Source organism: Eschscholzia californica, unplaced genomic scaffold (assembly GCF_041429995.1).
Source record: "Eschscholzia californica isolate CP2 unplaced genomic scaffold, dmEscCali1.0.p SCAF_1, whole genome shotgun sequence".
NCBI classification, from domain to species: domain Eukaryota; kingdom Viridiplantae; phylum Streptophyta; class Magnoliopsida; order Ranunculales; family Papaveraceae; genus Eschscholzia; species Eschscholzia californica.
In genome coordinates this window covers 4,180,743-4,198,444 of record NW_028238198.1, presented here as the reverse complement: position 1 = coordinate 4,198,444, position 17,702 = coordinate 4,180,743, and the positions used below count along the sequence as shown (strand labels likewise).

The window sequence follows — 17,702 nt, the reverse complement described above, 5'->3', positions numbered from 1 at the left end:
TCATTGTGAATAGTGTACAAGGATCAATCTCATAATATAATGAACTTCAGTGAGAAACAAGACCTAAATAGTGAACTAATCCACTTTGATTAGGCAGTAATATTTGTGCTCTCTACTACGAAGAGTAATATAAAATACAATTACGAGTAATCGGTCAATAAGTTAAGAAATCTATAGCCCAAAATCATTTTGTAGTTTAAAAGACAAGCCCAAAAGTAGTACTTATATAAAATAAAATTACGAGTTATAGCTTAGAAAATTCATAATGTGCTTACCTACATGAAGTTTGAATCCACCCACCTTGAATGACTTCCTCCTATCAAGTATTTGGATCAAGCACCTCATATGATTCTTTAGATTTTTCTTGAATCACAGGATCAAAGACTCCATTTCCAACTTCCATCTTTCTTTTGCAACTTGAATTTGAAATGAGAGAGAGAGAGACTAGGTGGTTCACTCTGTCTGGCCTTAGTTTTTGCCAATACTTTTTCAACCCCCCCAACTTCACATAAGTTTTTGCCGGAAATGGAAACCTAAAGGTTACCTCTAAATAGAAGTAGGTAGCACAAGAAAGAGAATACCACATTAGCTTCTTTTTTGCATTGAGAAATAAATGGATGAATGAAACCAACCCATTTTTTAGGTACAATTTTCAAACAACTTCAACTAGTACTTCTGGTCTAGCTTTAGTATTTCAAATGAAATGTTGAATTATTTGGAGTAGGAAAAGTTATAAAAAATAGACTAGAGTACTACAACTACTACTACAGTATTATTACTATAGTTGAGGTAGACTGATAAACAAACCTCCCCGAAAATAAGAGAACCAGAATCAATCTGCTTATCTTACCTCTATCTTTTTTATTCATCCCCCATTACTCAATCAATCCTGTCTACTCTCAAACATAAAATTCTAGAGAGAGAGAGAAGAGAGAGAAAGGAATAAACCCATGTAAAGTGGGTAACCTTATTGTCAAAGAATGATGAACAAAAACCAAAGTTTGGGAGGAATACAGAAACAAGTATGGTGGTTCATTTCTTTTTTGTTTTTCTCATAACAATATCAATTTATTAACAAGTGTGATACTTTGCAGACCCTCGGCTACAGAATCCCGACCAACTTAAGTAGACGGGCAATTTAAAGAGAGGAATGGACCTCTCTTCTCTCTTTTAAATCTTGGGCATCCACCTAAAGCGGTCAGGATTATACGTGCTACAAGTCGGGCATAGTACCATTTTTCATCTGCTAAAGAAGAGAAAGAAGTAAATGTGAGAGAGAATACACAAACAGGAAAAAAGAAATGCTAGAAAAGACCTAGACTAACAACCAAGCACCAAGATGTCTGACGATAAAAAAATCCCACCTAACCAAGAGCAAGCTCTTCATGTCTTACACTCATGTCCAACTGAATAGAGAGTCACCCTACAACTTTTAGAGCTTAAACTAATTAAACTGGATAGCCCTATGATGGATTTCATTGGGTTGACTACTCCGCGTTATTGTGTCAAAAGAAGAGGCATATGGATACTACTGGGTTTTGGACATTACGAATGTTAGCAGAGCCAATAACAGCTCGTCTCTCTGGTGGTTGTTACCGTCCCACATCACTTGCAAAAGCATCCTATCATGCCCTACAACAAAATTGATGGTATGCTCGTCCACTCTCGGTCGGGTGATGTGACCAGGCCAAATTTAGAGAGAGAGAGTGAAAAAGTCTCTCTAAATTTGGACCGGCCACATCAGTACATCACCCGACCGGGATTTAGCCAGGAGAGTGGCCAGACATACTATTAGCTTTGGCGCTAAAATGTTTGAACATGGGTAGGACAAATTTTTGACATATGTGAATCCTTGGTAGAACATTATTAAACTTGAGTTATATATGCGCATTCAAACTTAGCAAGGGCCGAAAGTCTTTTGAATGGACTTGTGGAGCAGCCTTCGCCAGATACAAAACCCATACCAATGATTTAACTTTGGGTGTCAAAAAAGGATGTAATATGTATTTTGCATTTTGATTTTAGTTACTTAAAGCTTTGAGATTTTTGATCATTAGTTGATGGATATAGGTAGTACCAATATGCAAGATTCTATTTTAAAACTCCCTTCTTCAACTCATACATTAATGCTAATAAATTGTAAGCAACATCAAGCTTTTCTCTAATTATTTTTTGTACTTCTTGGTTAACCTATTCAACAGACTCATATCATGTTCTTGTCCATACAAGATTCTCTTTCCTACGCCATGAAGAATCCTTCGACTCAGAAACACAGAAGCCTCATAGGACGATGAAATGGAGAATTTTCCAAAACTAGACAAGTTGAACAGCAAACTGCAACAACACAATTAACACTTCCCAACAAATCACTGGTTACTTTCTATTCAGTTTTAAACTATTCCATTTTTCTGTTATTGTTTCTTTGTTTTCTCGCGTTCCCCTCACAAATTCAAAACCCACCAAGTCAACAGTAATCCAGCACTTCAGGGATCTTTAAAAGTGCCATAAAGTGCTGGAGACCACCATTCTGCAGCTCATCTAGCAGAGTTTTAGTCTTTGGTCATTAGGGTTTGTTTAGATTTTTACTTTTAAATTTTATCCGGAGCTTGTGACCTGAACTGCCCTCAACATTCTCGCCAGCTTTGGTCTCTAAACTCTTTATGACTACCTTAGCTCCACTTGATTCACTCGGTTTCAATTCGACAGTAGCTGATTTTACTTTGCTTATTTCCTCCTTTTTACCCAGCATTTCTAGTGAAGGTGTCTCTGCTAACCCAGTCTGCAACTTCTTTATCTCTTTCTGTTTTTCTTTCTCCTCCCTTTGTTTCTCTTTCTCTTTCTGTTTTTTCTCCTTCTTCAGACGCTTCCGCTCTAGGTATTCAGGATCATCACGATGTCCTTTACCATCTTCTTTATCCTCTCGTTTTCGTTTCTTGTCTTTCTTCTTCTTTTTCTTCTCCTTTTCCTTCTCACTTAAATGAGGCTCTTCTGTTGTGTGTGAAGGTAGTTCTGCGTGATTGTCTCTCCCAACAGATAGAGTTTGAAGACTCATATATTTCTTTGCATCCTTATCTCCATCAACACCATTAGTGCTCGGTGACAAATGGTGCTCAGGTTGAGCTTGAGCAGGAGCTTTTCCTGAGTCAGCAGTGCACTGTAACTCCTTCCCAACTTCCTCTTCATAATTTGCAACCTTAGCACTGCCGATGCTAGCTGTCATTCGAGAACCTAGATCGTGAAACGAGTTGACTTCTTCAAGATTTTGATTGCTAGTACTCACATGCTCAAGGTGTTGACTCCTAGGGGGTGCATCGACAGACACCGAACTAGTGGCTCCTCTGTCTTGTGCTTGGTGTTGTCCACCCTGAGACCTTTCGACTGTTATACGATCAGTTTCCTGTGCTCTACTAGATGCAGCGGATTGTCTGACCCTGATCTTCACAATAGGCATCCTTCTCTCACTACCATTAGAAACAGTATCCGCTTCTTTGGAAACATCAATAATGGGTAGATTTTCGGGTAAGTGGTTTGATACATCAGGAAGAGGTTCTTGGGGCCTAGAAATCTTTAGCTTCACTGGAGCAGAGGGTATGTTCTTCTGTTCACTAAATGTCTCTGCTTCTCCCATGGGCTGTATTTGGATTTTTGGGGCCCCATGAAGTGTTGGACGCCTGAAAATGGGAGATATTATAAATTAGATTCACGACAAAAAGCAAAAAGTAGGTTGTGATGCATAATTTCAGCAACACACATGATGCAACAATAATAAAGAGCCGTCTAATGAACGTTAATGTCTTAAATATGGAAGTTGACCATAACGTTTACTTTTGGGATAACATTTCGGAAATAGAGATGGATGATGACAAAGAAATTCAGCATGAAATTCGTACCAGTAAAACGAAAAAGGGTTCAGTATAAGAAAAATATTAATTTGTATTCTTCGAATATATCCATAATAATTAATTTCCATGTCGTACAGAAATTTGATAAGATTAATGGCAATCATAAAAAAGCACCAATAAATTTCTTTTACGTTACCAAGACGAGCAATGTCCCACAATGCTCACTGCTCACATACCCGATACCTGATCACATGCTATGTAGTAGGTATAGACGTATAGTGGATTCGTAATATATCGCCAGTACGTCCCAGATATATTGTTTTTTGCCCCTTGAACAATACGCATCCGAATCCCACCAATTACTTAAACATGTCAATATATATAAATCTTATTAAGACTGGTTTCCAACATATGTATTGCAAAGTACAAGCATGTAAATATCAGCTTCTCGGAATACTGTGTGACATGTAAACTATCGAAGAAAAGCATCATATATTAAAAAAAAATTAGCCTTTTCTGTCTCAATATTTGTGACAAGTTGATAGGAAGTGGCACCTAGAATCACAAAAGAGACACGGAAATCTTAACCAAGGTATTACCTTTAAACAGACAACAATACAATTAGACTGTTATTAGTCAAGTTGTATACTTAAATAAAATAATAAGAAAGTCAAATATTTCAACTCACCTCCCCGCAAGGATTTGTAAAATGCAAAACAAGTGATGCCGGAGGACAACATTATTGAAGGCTTTACGGCTTTCTAGTAGACGAAGCAAAGATACAAGTGTAGGGCCCCTCATCTCATCTTCAGACTCCGACCCAAATCTTAACTGACACAACCGCATTGCGTGCACAGCCAATTTCACCTGCCCTGTTTTCAATAAGCAGTTAGACTTAGAACCACAGAAGTCACGCGTGCTCTAAGAAAAGACATGGTTCAGCATCAAACCTCGTAAGGAGACCTCTTCCTCTAAAAATTTGACAAACAATGATAGTGCAGCATCAATGCCTTTACCATTATATTCAAGATCAAGAAGCGCTCTACTGGCTTCTATCCGGATGTGCCAGATAGTCTCTAAGCTACGGAATGGTCTAATTAGTTCACATACCCGTTCCTGCAGCAGTGAGAATATTAGCTTCCGGCGATATTGATTGATGTTAACAGATGATCTACTACAATTGAAAACGACTACTCACAGAAGGTATATACACTGTAAGTTTCACTCCAATTTGTGCAAGGGTGCGGATACAACTGACTGTCAAGACACCATTGTAGCTTGGCATCAATCTGGTAAAAACAAAAAAGGAATTAGTAGAATTGCGATTAGAAAGAAACATTTACCTTCTAGGCGTGAAATTGGTCGACAACAACGACTAGGCCCTCTTCCTGAATGTAGATTATTAAAATGTCCCAAAAAGCATCAGCTATGATTAGATTCTATGTCCCTTCCTGGATCGGGGTGGCTTTGCCATAAGAAAGAGAACTTATCTATAGGTTTGATCTCAGGATAGACAGTACGAGTCCTTGTCATAGAACTAAGCAATCAGGGTATGGGATCGGATAGAGATAGAAGTAATCAAAACTCATCCCGTGTTGAAACCTCAAAGTTAGTTTTTATGTGTAGAACTTAAAATTGTAAAATTTTAATTTGAATTATTAGAAACAAATGTTTACAAAGGTGGGTTAATTGTGAAATGTGAACAAGGCGTGGATCTAGGAGTTTTTCATATGTTTCCTATCACATGACAAGATTAGATTTGAGCATGGTCAGAATCTGGATAATAGCATGAATATTAGTTGACCTGGGCCCAGGGAACTAGTTACAACAGATTTCATCCCCTCAACAACAATATTGTAAATCAATGCACCTGTCAAATTGTAAAAGACGATCGATGCGCTTGAGAAGAGATGACAAAAAGAGTATACTCTGCCAAACAGTCAAAACAAATTACATCAGAAAAGTATATCTAACCTGGAAGGCTGGAACTGTCTTTGAGCTAGAATAAGAAAGTGCAGCAATAAATGTACAATAGAGTGGCATAATAAATGTCAAACAAGAAAGGGGCAACCATAGAAAAAATAGGAAAGTCAGTGAGTCCAGGTAAATAGTTCATAAAAAAATCTGGTCGCAAGTCAACAGTACAAGTTTCCATAAGTTAGTGGAAATGCGAATACAGGACTAATGCACAGGCGTACTATTGCCTCAGGGCCAGCTCGTCAAAATCTTCACAAACTTGGACATGGGATACCATACCCAAAAGACCAAAATATATATATATATATATATATATATATATATATATATATATATGTAAAAATAAAAAATCTTTTTCATGGAGAGTTAGGCCCAACGCCAAATAGGTCATAACATGGTCTCAGTGAGTTGATTTTGCCATGGATGGCTCGTCTGTTATGTTGGTTTTGACCTCTAACCCAGTGCTGGGCAGTGACCTACACCACCATCACATCTTGTATTAGAGAAGCCAACAACAATTCACAGATCAAGTTGAGCACTGTTTCTTCTCTTTATTCAAACAAAGCGGCTACTAACACACGATGTTTAGTTGCTTGCTCCCTCCCACCAACGTAAGCCCAAAATCTGTTCCTTCACTAAGTCGAGCTCAGATACTTGTCGGCCTAGCTCAAGAAAAGACACCTCCTGGCTGGTCTTAAATGATGATGATATCCCCATCTTGACAACTATAGTCAGTGTATACTCAATTTCTAATAGAAAGTCTCTTTGTTACAGATGATGAAAGTCAACTAATCACATCCTACGTTATTATAGTGTACTTGTCATACAAATAGGAGGAAGAAATAACTAATGCAGGCAAATGTATTTAGGTATGCATAAGATAGAGATACAAATGTAATAGGAATTTGCCCCTTCAAAGTTTTGAAAATTCAACCAGGCCATAGGGTTCAATGGATATTGAGGATTATATGTAGAGCACACACCATTCGTCAAGCAAACACAACTCGACGATTAAAAAAAAGTACTAAAAGAATGATATGCACCAACCTGTTGTCCAAACTCAAGTTCCCCCACTGACTGGACCAATGCAGCAAGCCAGTAGACATCTGAATACGGATTGCCATTGTTATCATTGTACTGTGTGACAATTAAATGGGGATATCCACATAAGCACAGGAAACCGTTTGTAAACGGGAACTAATTCAACAAGTAAACCAGATTGCAGATTCAAAGACATTCTTTCTCATAAAAAGAGATGTAATTTGAACCTCAAATCGAAGTAACAAACTCCAAGCAGAAAAGGCAATACCAATGTTTAGTAACATCTTTTGACTTCCATTGTAATTTATGTCAAAGGGTTCCATGTTCTCTAAAATAGGTAAATTAGAAAATAACGATATACCAATAGTGTCTGGGTATTTTTAACTTTCATTTATCAACCTATAAATTAGACATCGTTAATGTTGTTAAATGCTCCGTTATGGCCCTAGTAGTTCTGTTTGTATTTCGGGCACCCCTTATCTCTAACTACCTTTCCCAAATGTCCCACATGCGATAAATAATCAAATTCATAACTGTCATATTCCTCAAAAAGGATATATTCCAATTCAGCACCTTCAGACTTCTAATTTATTTCTACAAATAAAAAAAGCAACGTGCTTACCTTTAATAGTTGTAATACAAATTCAACTGCTTCTCTTGGGCTTTTCTTGTCTGTTGCCCTAACCATAGCTATGGCATGTGGAATGGCCTGCAATTGTGATGACATACAATCAATGAGGTCTATTTTCTTCCTATCCAGCATGACAAACAAATTCAACTGCTTCTCTTGGGCTTTTCTAGTCTGTTCGCCTGAAGAAAAGATATACGTAAGGTGCCTAATTTATATAAAGGCACGAGGCTACGATTACACTTTAGTCGTTGAATTCCATAATCCAGTTAAATAGATAAATGGAAGTTGATCCTTTTCCAAAATAAGCCTTTTGTAGTTTTTATGTCCAAAAACAACAGAATACTGACTGCCATGTTATCATTTGCCAACTTTCACTTTATTGCTCATCTGGTTTCAAAAACTTAAGTTGTTACAGATTTACTCTAAACATCATTAGCATACCTCCGTAACTCCGTTTAAAGTTTCATGGTTTTCAAGGATCTCATTTTTATCTAAATTGTTCTCTCATCTACCTTGGTTTTCCTATACTTCACTATTATTAAATAGAAAAACAGTAAGAGAGTAAACAAATGCGAACAAAATAATGAAGACATGGACCTGCTTATGAATGATTATTTTCTTTACTTTGAGGGGTCTGAATTGTTGTTCATTGGCTTGGGAAACCAAATTTATCGTATTTCAAGGGTCATCTATTATGTCAAGTTGCTTATTTACTAGTTGGTATTTCATCAATGAACTTATTTTGGCTGTTGAACTAACTCTTGATTTATGTAACTAACTTTTTCAAGAGTTCCACAAATATGTCACGGTTATTTCACTACTTGGTGAAAAAACACATAATAATTTTAAAACACAACAATTGAAATTCTGAAATGAATGCAAGAATAAACCTAAAAGCCAATCAAAGAACTCCAAAGCTAAAGTAACTACTAAAATTAGCATTTACAAGTCCTACCTTATTGCATTACCTCAAGAAGAAAGTACTCGGGAAAATCATGAAAGTCATTTGGCCTGGCAAGGGAAGTAATAAACAATAATATCAACAAAGGAACAGTTAAATTCCATAAATAACTGCATTTTAATTTGTCAGCTAAAAAGTTGACTTGTACAAGTGATCTCATCTAAGTAAAATCTGGAATCCTTGTGTGTGACCATGATTCACACGCAGGATCAGACTCAACTTTGACAGGAATTGCCAGAACTTATACATATTGATATGCCTTAGAGACTAGAATCGCTTGGTTACTGAATTCAGATGAATTTAGGTGCGCAATGGAAGTTCGTTGTGAAAGTGACCACTCAAAATACTCGTGCTAACCACTCTAATTATTTTTCCCTTTCTCTATAAACAGCTATTGTACAAACATTTGATATATGTTTTCGCTGACAAAACTTTGTTGCATTGAGAAATCATACTTTACTGTTAATACTGTTCAGGTTTTGCAGATTTTCTAAAGCTGATTATATATTGTGTTCATATTATTTTGATCAAGAGTCTTAAGTCCGAAAACCGAAATTCTCCGCCAAAATGGAATGCAAGATTATGGAACTGTGTACTTGTTATATAAGTCGAAACTTACCTAGGTAGTCCAATCTCAGTATCAAATCTTCTGCTTTTATAAAATTTGACAAGATGGAGTAAGCCTGCAAAGTCAGTATCCTGCGACATCAACAACTCGATGAGATTATGCCCAAATCAATGACAAAACTGCCCAAGATGCAATAGTATCCACTTATCTCTAACAAATAGAATAAATGGATATTACCAAAAAATGAATGACGTACACATGAGGGAGCAAGTTTTTTTTATTGAAGTCTGACATCATTCCAAGTTTCCAACAGATAAATAAACTATTAATAGCGTATTGGAACAATTCAACTTTAGGATATGCTAGGCCAAGGAAAATGTCTAAGTCTGCACCTCTTTCTTTCCGTGAATTGGCCAACCATAGAAAGAAATACACCTAGCTCTTCCGAAACATATAAACATGAGAAAATACCCAAATTTTTCTCCGTAGCATTGTAGGCCTTCTCTTTTAAAGTTTTAACATAACATTGTAGGTCTACCTTGCTAGCAAACCTCTCGTTTGAAAAGGTTATAGTATAGGCGTGAATAATTATTATTCAAGATTTCCTACTGTGGAAAGGAAAAGAGAAAACAAAGTATAGATCCAGAAAACTCATGCAGTTATGGACTTGAGTGCAAGGTATTGGCACTTCATATCTCTCGCCTGTGCAGTCACGAACCCCCAAAATTGCAAGGAACTTCTGTGTTCTTCTTTCTCTCACTGGTTTCTACTAACGTCAGCAATGTTTGTCACAAAATTTTAGTGAGAAAATCTTTCCCTTTCCCACATACCAGAAATTTGGGTTGCTCATCTAGTTTTGCTTCCCTCCTTATGAACTATTATTTGTGCTTTAAATTGCAAAGATTTTTCAAAGCCCAACTATCTACCCCTACAAAGCAATGTATCATGGCCAAAAATCTAAAGTAGCCTGCTAATGCCTCACTTCATCATCCACATTTTTAGGCGACCCAAAGGAGCTGATGAACAGGACAATGGTACTTGATGTCTAACTCTCAGAGTTCTGGACTATAAGTCTTCCGTACAAATATTTCAACAGAAACAAGCAAGAACTTCTAATTTCATTGATGTTGCCATGATTACTGGCATGGTTTAAAGCTTAAACCAGTCTATGATATTTAAAACAGGTTGTGAACTATTCACCAGAAAGAAAACAGAGAAAAATTTGGGCAGTTTATAGTAGTGCCTTTCTTATTTTCTAACCACAATTTTCAACAATTCAGATGCAAATAGGAGAACTGAACCACTGGTCGGGACATCTTGATGTCATCGAAAAATCATATTATGACAATTTTTTCTCAGTTCTTAAAGTACAGAAGCTACTACATAGGCTCCAGTATCTTAACATGGACTCCACAAAGTTAAATGCACTACAAATGCACCACAAGATTGTACAACAGTGAAAAACTTCATAAAAATGAAGTGGATTATTTAAGATAAGTTGAGCAACATAATATTTGTATTCTACAATTTTATTTTTAAAGGAAAAAATTTGGAAGGCTAAGGATTAGACCTCAGAAGCAGTATGAGCCAATGCGTATGCTGCCTCAATTCGTACTCTCCAGAAAGCCTTAACAGAAAATTTAAGAGAATATTTTATTTCATAGAAACTGGTAAAGTCATTGCAATGTATATTTTCAGAAACAAGGAGAAACCTTTGAGTCACCGAGGAAATTATTGAGTGCATTAACAACTGCAAAGGAAAGCTGAGGTAAAGCCTCAAGGGCAGCAATAGCTTGGGCTTGAGCAACAACATCTTTGTCCTTCTCTAACTGATTAATCTGATAGAAGCATGAAAGGTTACCCAATCAATATAATACGAGAAACGGAATATAGTCCAGCCAATATTGGAAAATGAGTAGTTAACATGTATCTAGTTACTAAGACAACCGCTTCAGATTGAGGTTTCTATTATAGCACTATGCCTTTGTATTTCAGAATGGTAAGTAGGCTTAATTCTGAAGAAAGAAACAAAATTTGGATTGCCAAACATCTAAATGGTTAGTGTACTGTATAAGACGTGCACATGGAATTGTTCTCAGAAAAGATGTTCGATAGTTCTCATGAAATGGCCGTAAACAAAGGAAATATCACACATTCTTACCCACATCTGAACAGGTTGATTACAATGGATTTCAGCAAGATATTCGATTTCTGGATCCGCCCTGAGCCACAGTAAGGGGGATTCAGCACTGCGCGGAAAGTGCACGTGAAATTATTGTCGGAAAAAATATGGTGCCCCTCGGTCCTCAAATGCCTAAAACAAGTTGCAGCGTATTACAGTGGAGATAAGGTAAAAGGACAGTCATGACATACCTCGGACGCATATCTGCAGTAAGAATGGTGTCTGCATTATCATCAGAGCCATCTGGTTTGGAACCTTTCTTAGGCTTCTGAATACGTCTTGCAGCAAGCTTTGAATGGCATTGAATTTCTAGAAGCTGCCACGTCTCTCCAGCCATTGGTAGAATTGGATGATCGTACATTCCATCAAGCTCATGGACTCTAATGCTCATCATCCCAGGCCATCCAATAACAATTTCTCGGATTTCAGAATCGGGGTTAGGGACCGATGCAATTGCATCAGGTGCTGCTGTGCAACCCCTCAAAACTGCCAATTCAACCATATTTTTCCGTTTGTTGTAGGAGAACCCCATCCTTCAATAGTTGCAAAGATCAGATAAATAGGTACAAAGAGATGAAAGAGGAAAAGAGAGATACAACATTTGAACAAATTCGCTCATGCAAAATGGAAAAATAACGAACATAGTAAAAGTTTAAACCTTAGCACTGGACAGCCACAGGATCCAACCCAACGAGGAAAGAATTCTTTCAGAAACGGGCGTTCTAGGTTGCCGACCTTATTAGCAAAATGGCGAAACTGCATCCCATAATTCAAGATAATGGATAAATGTCGCATTCCAATACGCAATACCTCATATATTCAAGGAAACATTTTTTTCCTTTTTGTGAAAATAAGCTTGTGTGTCAGTGTAAAATAGCGAAGACGAACAACTAATAAAGTAACATGCATAGTTATTTAAGTTCAAATTTGACTTTATTTTAAATTTCATATTTTTTTTGCTTCTTTACTCTAATATTAAGTTACTGAAGTTAAATATAAGGACGGATTTTACTTGGTCTGATTTTCTCTTTCAACCGCCACTACCACACTTCAACCACCACGCCACCACGCCACCACATGCATTATGATACTAGGCCATTGGGCCTTAGTGGTACCAAAATCAAGGACAATGTGGTAGGTGAGACTGGTATTACGTCAAGATTATTTGGTAAGATACACAATGTTGAACCCAATTAGAACATATGAACATATCAGAATCATTTTAAAAAAATTACTTTAAAATTAGGATGTACTTACCTCCTTTGTACTAAGAGTTCTCAAGCAGCGTGACGTATCTTGAGCCCTGAAAATGATAGTCTGCAAAATCTGAAAATGTAACAAGAATATTATAACATTAGCTTATCAAATATCCGAAACAATCATGGTTAAGACTTAAGCAGATTAATCGATCAAATTTTTTTTGGCTGAAACAGACACAACAAACTTTGTAAATTTAGTATGATAGTAACTTCAAATAGTACACATGTAGACCACTCAAAATCTGACCACCTATATACAGTACCAGAACCCAAAAAAAATATTCAGGTTTGAGTAATGAATTGTAACTCACTGGACAACTCAGTAAAAACGGCTTAAACAAAGACAGGGGGTGGAGATACAAGGGGTAGACAGGATAACTGGGTCAAGACCTAAGTGCAGAAGGGGAAGTCTTGGGAGCGATATAAGCCACAGATATAAGACAGCTATATCTGTTCTATGCTAGTGTTTCCATTAAGTATGTCGTACAAATATCAGTGCCAGATTTGCATGTGTTCAATTCAATGAATGAAGCATTTGGCATTGCTAACAGTTCCAGCAGTCTATGATGTTATAGTTTGGGTTCCACCTAGTGTACCCACAAGCAGTGGTTGTAGTAAAACAAGATAGACAAGAGATAGCCTATTACTTATGACCTGGTTGAATAATCATGAAGCGCTCTCCTATCAGCAAAAATAAAGGCGATGGGTCAAGTAATAGGTTCACCAGAGTTTTAAACGGTTTTCTAAAGTAGGCATGAGTCCAGACATGCAAAAAGAACTAAGGTTTTCCAAGCTTGAAAAGAAAAAGAGAAACAACTGACGAGCAGATTGCAATAAACATCTTATGAAATTAGCAGAATAACAAGATGGATTTCTCTAGCAGTCTTATTCACCTTGCGGAAAGACTCGGGACCCATTTGCTTTTCCAGCATCTGTAGAATTGCCACCTACGGAACCCAGAAAAGGTACAAAAAAAATAAATTCACATAACCAAAGAGGAATCCAATTAAAAAGATGTAATTCATGCAAGAAAGAAAAACATGGTTTACTTACAGACTTCCATGTTCGTATCTTCCCGTACAAACCCATGCATTGAGTTCCATACAAGTCAATAGAAGCAGCAGAGGAACTCAAAGCAGTAGCCCCATTAACATCTGCTCTACATACTGCACAATTTGCCTGCACTTAACCACTACAAAATTGATAAATTGGCAAACAAAAGAACGTTACATGTTTAGTGCAGTAGCAAGGTTTGCAAATTCCATATTCAGATGAAGCACAATTTAGAAGCAACACAAGCAAAACTAGTGCACCAGATATAGGCAACAAGAAAACAATTCAAAATCAGTTGGTGTCCAATATTACAGTGGGCCCTTTACTAAATATTGTGGAAAGTGGGACTTCGTTTATTTCATGAAGCAATCATAATGACTATATTCATATAATTCATACATTGTACAATTCCATATTTGAAAATCACAAAATGCAAATATCAATACTGAACCAAAGCACGAAGGCAACATTGATTTACCTCACTGTCAAATGTATGACATAGTAGGAGCACGTGATATGATTACTTTAAATAAAACAGATCAAGTTCTGTGTAAGGAATGAAAGAATACCTTGTATCGACGATAACGCATTTCGTTGTTCCCAAGAAATCGCTTAATGTAAGTATCCGTAAGAAAACCAGCAAGACCATCCACCAACCAATCTGTCGTCAAAAATTGAGGGGGAAAAGAAAGGATCAGTATTAAATCATTTCATCAATAAGGTTTAATAGTATTTTGCTGTTCTAATATTGTCTAGTTGAGTAGTTGTCAAACCGTTGACCAATTTCCAACTCATGGTGCAACAGGAAAATGGACACTTTTTAACTTTTTACCATCAGTTGGTGCTTCAGCAGTGATGTATACTCCAAACCATTGTCTCGCAAGGGCATATGCAAGTTTTATCCGGGTATCTATGGTCTGTTGCAACAGATACAAAAATTACCGTCAAAGGAATGCGTAAGTAACAACAGTGAAGAATTACTACAAGAAAGAGAAGGTGAGAGCTACAACTTCTGCGATAGATAAAAGTTATCTCGTCAAAAATATCAAGAAAATGAGCTTATAACATTCATTTTCTTGCACCAATTGAATGATGTACTGCACATTTATCATTTTTTTCGTTTTTGCACCTCATACATGAAGCTTAGAGAGAAAGGATCTAAAGGCTGATCTTATGAATGATCACAACAAGAACCTCACCGGTATGATGAGTGATGTACTTAAATTAATTGATGTCCAACTGTCCAAGTATTCACTCGCTAAACAGAAGGTACCTACCTGATCAATAACCTTCTCATCGTATAGTACATGTGAACTAAAGATACTTAGGGAAGCTCCCAAGCTCAGTGAAGATACTGTAACTTCTGGTTCAATAAAAACCTGCTTGTAGGATCCAAAAGGAAAAGTTGCAGAGAGGAAATCCTCATAATGGCTGTAAAAAATACAATTGTAACAAGTAAATAAATATAGTATAATATCTAGAAAACCACAAAAGGTCATTAAAAAGCAAGAAGAACAGTATGGCGTCACAGTCAACCTGAATGCACCATGGAAGAACCCAACCGTGTTTCGAAGCTTTGAAATGTTCGGCGACAAACATAAATGTGATATAATACCACTATGACGGTCAGGAAAAATTTCAAATGGTCCAACTGTCAAGGAAATAGACCAAGCAGTAACTGGAACGCTTAATTTGTAGACATAAGTTTTGCAAGGAGGGCTATTCTTGCTTAAGATCTGCCAAAATAAAATCAATAAAATATTTAGAGCCCTAAGACAGGGTATCCCATAAAACAGAAGGATTTTCAAGACTCTACCAAAAACAAACAAAAGATATATAACAAAACTACAAAAGCATATAAAGTGGCATCAATTAACTATTTCATGACTCTAGCAATAACGCACATACTTAAGTTGACAAACAAGAAGTTGTGTTGAGATGAATATATAACTCAGATACAGTACAAAGGTAAATCATCTTAATCCTTTTAATGTTCCATTTTTCCTGGCTGCAACCTAACCATAAAACTAAGTGACCTTGCATCACCTGATGAAGTAAGGTTCCATTGCTAACAGCCACAAGGTTCTCGGGAACTGTAAATTCCATATCATAGCTGCATAGCAAAAAGTAATTACTGTGTGACTTGCCAACCCATGGGCAATAAGAAATTAAAAAGAAGAGGAACTGAACGAAATTGTAAGAATATATATGTATATAAGGAGGGGAGGAAAAAGATCAAAGTACAAGCAATTGCTCTTAATTACTTCCATATCTAATTAGTGAACCAGGGTAGTAAGCCGTTCTTAATTATATAAAGTTATGTCCACTTAACCAAATTTGACACATTCTTAAATAAGCTAAAGCAAATCAATTCTCACCTGCAGCGTTGCAAGCTATTCTCCATACAAGGGAACCAGCAATGCGCTCGTCTAATCTGATTATTGGTGTGCATAACATCCTTTCCAAAATGAATACCTGATTCTGCTTTCTCTATCCAATACTCAATCCTAACCAATTTCACATTCTGTACCAAACAAAGAGAAAACGCAACTAACTTTGATCAGAAAATCAAATTGGACACTACCAAAACCCTTTAGGCCATGTTTGACGTGCACAAATGGAATGCAATAACGTCAGGAATGGAAATTCCATAGGAATGCATTCCTCTTCAAGGGGGGATCACAAACCATGCTTTTGGAGATTCCCTTTCCCTTGGAATTGTCAATTAGACAATCCATGAACAAAATCAATCTCACAAATCATATAAAATATCACAATTACTAGGAATCACACTAAGGGATTGCTATTCCTGGTTATCGTTTTCTTTTCCCACCGCCAAACATGGCCTTAGTGGTCCTTGGTCAACCATCAAAAACCACCATTAACGATTTCAAGTACCTGCTTTGGTTCTCCTGACGTTTGAGAACCATTTTCTGATCTAATTTCACCTTGCCCCAGCTTACAACACAGAATTAGCAAATTGGGAGCCATCTCTTTATCAAGAAAAGCTGTATAAGTCGCACAAGCAGCATCAGCAGCTGCACTAGTAGATGAGACAGACCGCCATCTTATTTCATCATCAACAAGTTGATAATGTGGGAAGAATTCAAACTCAGCTGGCTCTCCATCTACAGTAATACTATTAATGATCATATTATCTGCATGTAACCCTACAAATCCACTCTCTGGAACAGCAATTTTCAGTTCCGTATACCTAGAGAAAAAAAAAACGATTGATTTAGAAGAGCCACCAATTAGAAAAACTAATAAATCAGGTTTGTACAAATTCATGCAAAATGAACTCAAAAATACACTATACCCGTAAATATGACGTTTATCAATGTCGATTGAAAGACATAATTTCTGGTGAAGAACAACTGCACCTGAATTATCAGGTTTCTGATCCTCAGTTTTAGGTTTTCGAGGTTTCGCCATTTATACAATAAAACCTAAATTGACTACTTCTCGGGCTAAAAATCGGATCTTTGGTTCAAGTACAACAAGGGGAAGAACCAGGAAGTCGTATTGAGGAGCTGGAAATGAAATCTTTCATCCTCTCCGATCGATATTCTGGTCTTCGTTACACTTCAGAGATAGATTCTTAAACCAAAAAAAGTTTCTCAGATACTCTCGATCTTACCCTCTTCGTTAGACTTCAGGATCAACTATCAAATCCCCCCAAGTGACCAAAATCAAGAAACCCTAACTCTTGACTTCTGCGGCTGCGAAATGAAATTGCTTTCGGACAACCCTAGACCCCAATTTCACAATTACAAGTTTACCCAGGGTTTAATTTTATTTTGTCGATAGTACCCCTAATATTACCAAAGTTCTACAAAATTCAGGTGATTGATTGTCAATGAGTTCGAGGATGAAGGCCCAATGCAGTTTTCGTTTTATATGGCTTGATCTGACTAGGCCAGATCTGAATCTGAATCTTACCTTCGGGCAATGGGACAACCTCCCATGTCTGGTTCTTGTGAAAAGACTCCATCTTTTCTTGCATAGCAACCAACCAACTCTCTCTTTCCGCCGCGGTGATAGCTTGTTTGAAGGTGACCGGCTCGTCGTCTTCCACCGAGAGTGCATATTCAACCAGATTTGCCTGCCCGTAATTCCTAAGAGGTTTGTCTGACCCTAACCTCTGTACCGGCTTATATAACCGTTTCGGCCTAGTGTGTACCGAAA

At 37.0% G+C, this 17,702-nt stretch overlaps 1 protein-coding gene across 2 annotated transcripts; it reads right to left on the bottom strand.

Moving 5' to 3' along the window:
• Positions 1–2,094: 2,094 nt before the first annotated feature.
• Positions 2,095–17,381, bottom strand: TAF2 (TBP-associated factor 2). Of its 2 annotated transcripts, none has more exons than XM_086637480.1 (25): positions 16,834–17,381; positions 16,413–16,728; positions 15,893–16,038; positions 15,561–15,627; positions 15,051–15,250; positions 14,792–14,945; positions 14,347–14,431; positions 14,084–14,175; positions 13,515–13,640; positions 13,355–13,408; positions 12,460–12,528; positions 11,861–11,958; positions 11,394–11,735; positions 11,182–11,269; positions 10,733–10,858; positions 10,591–10,647; positions 9,072–9,151; positions 8,460–8,502; positions 7,483–7,569; positions 6,867–6,956; positions 5,713–5,771; positions 5,041–5,131; positions 4,793–4,958; positions 4,531–4,714; positions 2,095–3,671 (listed from the first exon to the last, which is right to left on the bottom strand). In XM_086637480.1, exons 1-25 carry the CDS (start codon positions 16,947–16,949, stop codon positions 2,564–2,566), a joined length of 4,044 nt encoding a protein of 1,347 aa, XP_086493606.1. In that variant the 5' UTR covers positions 16,950–17,381; the 3' UTR covers positions 2,095–2,563. The 2 variants fall into 2 exon arrangements, with proteins under 2 accessions (XP_086493606.1, XP_086493613.1); XM_086637487.1 differs by having other exon boundaries at positions 11,182–11,242.
• Between the last annotated feature and the right edge of the window lie 321 nt (positions 17,382–17,702).